Raw genomic sequence first — 6541 nt, forward strand, 5'->3', positions numbered from 1 at the left:
GTCATATCAGGGCACCATATGGACTGGCGAATGACTTCGCCTGTCGGGACCTTGAGTACGAGTCCTAGTCCAAATCTTGACGCGTTGGATGTGTTGTCGGTGTATAGGAACCATAGGTCGGGTATATCAGACGAGATCTGAGAAATTTCCTTGTCGACCTCGGTTAGTATTTTGGCGCTAAAATCGGCGACGAAGTCAACGAGTACCCGCAATTTTATCGTTGTTCGCGGCTGATATGTTATATTATGCTCGCTCAATTCTATAGCCTATTTGGAAAGTCTTCCCAACAATTCGGGTTTATGCAGGATACCTCTCAAGAGAAGGTCGTTACTACTGATATGGGGTGACATTGAAAATAGGGTCTAAGCTTTCGTGAAGCTACGACCAAGGCCAGGGCCAATTTCTTAAGGTGAGGGTACCTCGTTTCGGCGTCAACTAGAGTTTTGCTAACGTAATAGATTGAAGACTGCATACCTTTATCTTTGCAGACCACTATTGCACTTACCGCGACTGCTGACACGGCCAAGTATATAAGGAGGCGCTCACCAGGTTATGCTTTTGCGAGTAGCATGGGAGATGATAAGTATGCCTTTATCTCTTTTAAGGCCTCGATGCATTCTGTATTCCACTGGAGCCCGTTGTCCATTTTGAGTACGTTAAAGAATTTGTGGCATCTGTCGGAGGATCGTGAAATGAACCTTGATAGGGCAGTTGTGCGACCTGTTAGTTTTTGCACCTGTTTCTTGCTGGTTAACACTTCAGATATTCCCTCAATGGAACCTGCTAGTTTTTGCACCTGTTTCTTGCTGGTTAACACTTCAGATATTCCCTTAATGGCCTTGATTTGGTCGGGGTTGACCTCGATGCCTTTTTGTGATACTAAGAACCCGAGGAACTTGCCTGAAGTTATGCTGAAGTCACATTTCTCGAGGTTCAGCTTCATACTGTACTGCCTCAATATTTCGAAGGCTTCTTTTAGGTGGTCGATATGATCTTCCTTCCTTTTCTATTTGACCAACATGTCGTCTATGTAAACCTCCATAGTTTTGCCGAGCTGGTTCTTGAACATTTTGGTCACCAATCTATGATAAGTCACCCTTGCGTTCTTCAGGCCAAATAGCATGATTCGATAACAGTATGTTCCTTGATGGGTGATGAAAGTAGTCTTCTCTTGGTCCTCTTCCTCCATGAGGATTTGGTTGTAGCCTGAGTAGGCGTCCAAGAAACTCAACAACTCGTGCCATGTCATTGCATCAATGAGTTGATCGATGTGAGACAGAGGAAAGGAGTCTTTTGGGCAGGCCTTGTTTAGGTTCATGAAATCCATGCACATCCGCCATTTCCCATTTTTCTTTTTGACCATGACTACGTTGGCGACCCATTGAGGATATTTAGATTCTCGGATCGAGCAGTTAGAGAGCAGTTTATCCACTTCCTCGTTGACGGCCTCGTTGATTGCAGCATTGAATTTTCTTCTCGCTTGGCGTACTAGGGGTAGAAAGGATCGACGTTCAATCTCTGTGGCAACGTCTTTCAGAATCCCTAGCATATCTAAGTGGGAAAAAGCAAGCAGGTCGGCATTATTGGTTAAGAATTCATGAAATTTACCTGTCTTAGAGAGCTTACGGCCTATATAGGCCTTTTTGTTATTGTTGTTTCTATCCAGTTGGACGGGATCGAGATCTTCTATTGTCGATCTTGTGGCCTCCACGATGTTAGGGTCTTTAATAGCGTCTTTCCGGTCTCGAGCTCGGACCCCTCCTTCGTTAATTGCTATGCTTCTAAGCTTGTTCCTTTTAGCTATTGAGTAAATGTGCAATCTTGGGCGATGCGGTAGCATTCTTGGGCTGTGCATTGTTCGCCTTGGATATTGTATATTCCTCACGGGTAGGGAATTTGATTACTTGGTATAGACTGGATAGGATAGCCCTCATGGCGTGTATCCACGATCGTCCTATGATTACGCTATAAGCCGTGTCCTGGTTCATGACATGGAATGTTGTTTCTAAGGTGATGCCTCCGGCCAGGGCGGGTAGTGTTATTTCTCCTAAGGTTCGTTCGACTGCATTATTAAAACTCGTTAGTGTTATGCAACGTGGTATTATCTTGTCTTCGAGTCGCATTTGTGCAAGCACTTGAGGATGGATAATACACGCGTCGCTTCTGTCTCATTATTTGAAATACGTAAAGTAATCACAAAAGCATCGGAGTGAGAAAAAATCAAACTGTTAGTATTTGACTTATCGAAGATGATACTTTCTTCGAGGTCATCATACCAATCATGAGTGATTGACCGCTTCAGCTTGTGTGTGGTGGTAAATTTTATATGGTTGACTGTTGCTTCATCGCCTCCGTAGATGATCATTTGAATGGTACGGGCGAGGCGGCTTTGGAGGGCCCGGGTATTGTTCACGTCCGCGGCCAAAGTTGGCTCGTCCTCGATCACTCATTAGCTCCTTCAGGTGCCCACACAAAAATTATGAGCGAATAAGAGTGGGGGGCATACCTCTTTCATTTTGTTGAGTCCTTGTGAGCAGCCTAGATGGCCCTTCCATATGTCGAGGGGATGGCAGAATGGTGGTTCTGACATAGGGCTGATGACTGTCTCGGTTGAGGCGTGGTCCATACTGATCTCTTCGACTGTTATTACGGCGGTCTTTCCTTGGCTCTACTTGTATTGACGTTAAACGTTGAGTTGGACCATTAAGGTTGTCGTCGTCTGCTCTCACCTCGGCACAGTAGGCGTTGTGGATTTCTTCCCAAGTGGTGGGAGGGTATTTCATAAGCCTGCTTAACAGCTTCCTGGTTGCCCTTGACCCACTTTTGTTCAGTCCGTTTTAGAAGGTTGTTACCACCATCCCCTTCGATACGTTTGGTAAGCTCATTCTCAACCTGTCCGAGCGAGGAAGTCCATTAGTCCCTCACCTGGCGATTGCCTAATGGCAAATATATCGTTCACCCTGGCATCCGCTTTCTTTTCTCTGGCGTGGGTGGTGACGTACTTATCAGCCATTTCTTCGAATGGTGTGATGGATCATGTTGTAGTTGTGAGTACCAAGTTAGGGCTCCTCCGGTTAGGGTTTTGCCAAACTTTTTTAGCAGCACTAACGGTACTTGCTCCTTTAATAGGTTGTTTCCCTTTACTATTGTGACGTAGTGAATGATGTGGTTTTCTAGGTCTATGGTGCAATCGTATATCTTCAAATATGGTGGCATTTTGAAGGTCTTGGGTATGGCATGCGGGATGCCACCTCGTTATATGGTTGTTCAACGAATCGGCCGACATCTTTTTTTTTGTATCAGTTTTGGTGCTCCTAGTATATATCTTATCGAACCTTTCTTGATGTTCTCTCATCTGGTCGCGGAGTACCTTATTTTCGTTTTCCATCTGTTCCATTTTCTTTAAGATGGCTGTCAGTGCGTCATTGCTTGCATCAACGATGGTGTGAGTGTTACCTATTGGAGGAGCTGATTACTCATCGGTGATCGTTATGACATCTGCTGGCGCGGCATTTCGGTTAGTTCTTTGAATGGGTTTGTCGAGTATGTCATTGAGAGTACTTGTCAGCCACTCTTCCAACAGTTTCTTTACCACTGGCAGTTCTTCCTCAGCTGTGGATGTAGAAGCTCTCCTTTCCCATTAAGTAGTTATACATTCATGAGGAGGAGGTAAATCACTCCACCTAGGCGTAACGCTTGGCGTCATACTCTCATTGTCTTCTCTTCCATCCTCGTTGATGGTGTTCAAAATGTTCGTAGTGACACCTGCTATTGCTTTCTGTCTTGCATCTCCTTTTCTGGCCATTGTTAGTTTATGCAAAATGAGGAAAAGATGGTTGTCCCTTTTTATGATCTAGAAGAACTAAACTTTTAACTAAAAAGCTCCCCACAGATGGCGCCAAATTGTTTGACCAAAAAAGTATTAAACCTTTTAGTTAAACCAATTAATGATGAATTAAAGGACAAATCTTAGTTGAACTTAATAAATTCTAGACCGAATATAACAGAATACTCGCGAGATGAACAGTGCTCAAGAGCATTAAATAACGGATTTAATACTCAATAATTAATAATAAATATGATAGAATGAGTATGTAAAAAATGTAGATAATGGTAATAAGTGTTATAAGAAAGGATCTACTACCCAATTATTGTATGATTGGGATGTTCCTTTCTTCTGTCAGTGACGTGGAAAGGTGCGAAGTGAAGATAGGTATGGAATCTTTGGATCTTGTGAACAAAGATTAAACTACGTATGCTTGAATGATATAATCAGTGAACAAGATAACTTTTGTATATTCTCTTTTGTCAATCTTTACAATGTCTTCTTATCAAAAAGTTCATATTTGTTTTTGTTCTCTATCTCTTCATATTTATAAGGGATATTTTTCAAAAACCCTAAAAAGTACAAAATAAGGAATATTTTTTATGTCTATATCTGAACCTATGCTACCGTTATTTCTTCATCTCGGCTGCCCGTTTTTGGCACCAGCCTTCTTGAGAGCAACCTTCAGTGGTTACACCATGGTTGACCCCGTCCTTTGTCTTTCTTATCCGTTACCGTCGAGTCGCCAAATTTGGACCAATACAGTTATTACATTAGTAAATTATAAAGGCATTCACCTAATAATTTATAATTCCAACCACTTATCGAACACTAAATGGTAATCAAAGACAAGGTTATAAATAGTATCTTTATGACATTGTATATGCTATACTAATCGTTTTCTGAAATAGGCATACAGAATAGGCCGGGTCCAGATCCAAATTACTCCCACTATTTGCTTGAGGAAGCTTTTAGGTGTTGTATAAACGTAATTTATGCTTCATAAATATTGGAGTAAGTAATTTTTATCGAACAAGGTGAGCGCTGCCTGCCATAAATTTGGCTCTTTATTATGGTACAGTAGTGACAAAAAATTGAAGGCTTTAGTTTTAGTAATTTAAATTCATGTTGTTTTAAAAGTAAAAGGACATACGTTTTCATGAAATATATGCTTATTTAGATAATCTCTTTTTCAACTCTATAAATTAATGTCTTCCTTAAAGAAGCGACTAAGTTAATTTAAAATATACAGTGATGTTATCCTAATCAAGAGATTTGTCCATAATTTCATAATTAAGAGTATGTGTTTCTGTCAGCAAAACACTAGAAATGTTGGGTATATAAGGGACCAACTTAGACCCTAGCGATGCATTTTAAAGTCGTGCAATATCTAAAACAAATATTATCACTAGTGGGATGTACATGCTATAATAAATTGTCCCAAAGCTACTCAACAAGCAACCTTGGGCACTGATGGAGCAAACTTAAATGTTAAACACTGAATCCCACATCTTTGAGATGATGGTGGACAAGCTCTATCTTGAGTCCCTAAAGGGAGGGGTGTATATGACACCTTAAGCAATTCCACAATGGTCTCTTCGAAAGAGACACTAAGCATATAAGGAAGCAAACTTTAGATCCTAACAAAGTATTTTAAAACGGGTCATAGGTAAAAAACAAACAATAGTATATTGGGTTGGATTGTTATATGGTATACAAGCAATGTCTCTTTAAAAATAGCGACTTTTAACACCTCAATTAAAACAGGCTCCTTTAATATGTACGCCCTTCTCTAACAGTTGCTGTACTAAATAAATCAGCCAGCAATACTATATATAAAAGCCGTTTAAGTCCTTGGGTCTGAATTAACAAGAAACCAGCTAATAAGTTGAAGCTAAAGTTTCCAAGTTGAGTTTTGGAGCTTAATTTCCTCGAAAATGAAGTGGACTTTATGGAGTCTAATACCTCTCTCATTCTTGAGAAAGAAGAAGAAAAGAAAATTACAATCTTTTGGAGACAATATGGTTCCTGTAATCCCAGAATCATGTGCTTGTTCAAGTTCAAGCCCAGAGGAGGAAGCATTATTGGAGATGGCTCGTGAAGCATTGGCATCAAGGAGACTATCGTTCGAAAAAGACGAGTCGTGTTCAGTTTTATCAATGGTTGGTTTCCCTTTCAAGGATTGTTTAGTCTTAGCTGTGGAAAGTGAAAATCCCAAAATAGATTTCTTGCATTCAATGGAGCAAATGACCAAAGCTTATGGTTTGAAGCCAAGTGGAGAAATGGATTGGCAGCTCTTTGAAGATTTGCTTACTTGGTTCTTGAGGATTAATAATATGAAGAATCAAGATGTCATAGCTGCTGCATTTGTTGACTTGTGTTTGCTTCTCTCATCCTCTTCTTAATGTTTGATCATCATTTTTCAACTAAATACTCAATTAATCCTGATTTTTCTGCTATTCTGCTCTAATTTTATATGTTTTGTTATGAAACAATAAAAGAAGAAGAAGAGTATTGCAGAGAAAAGTAGAGAAGAGAATTCTTATTGATATGAGATGAATTACAATGGAATAGAATCCTCTATTTATAGGGAGAGATTGGCTTAGCCACCAAGCAATAAACCCTAGAATCTCTCTAAATTTAGACATTCACCTTAAATAGAATTCTATTTATAACACTCCCCCTTGAATGTCTATTCAACAGATAATGTGCCTC

General features: G+C 40.3%; 1 protein-coding gene across 1 annotated transcript; it reads left to right on the forward strand.

The window, feature by feature from the left end:
- Window positions 1–5847: 5847 nt before the first annotated feature.
- Window positions 5848–6231, forward strand: LOC107795541 (transcription repressor OFP13-like). Its single transcript, XM_016618200.1, has one exon. It carries the CDS (start codon window positions 5848–5850, stop codon window positions 6229–6231), a length of 384 nt encoding a protein of 127 aa, XP_016473686.1.
- Window positions 6232–6541: the final 310 nt, after the last annotated feature.

The sequence above is a fragment of the Nicotiana tabacum genome, chromosome 8 (genome assembly GCF_000715075.1).
Source record: "Nicotiana tabacum cultivar K326 chromosome 8, ASM71507v2, whole genome shotgun sequence".
NCBI lineage: Eukaryota > Viridiplantae > Streptophyta > Magnoliopsida > Solanales > Solanaceae > Nicotiana > Nicotiana tabacum.

Coding starts and splice junctions, on each gene's coding strand:
- LOC107795541 (XM_016618200.1), top strand. CDS start 5,848: ATGGTTCCTGTAATCCCAGAATCATGTGCTTGTTCAAGTTCAAGCCCA.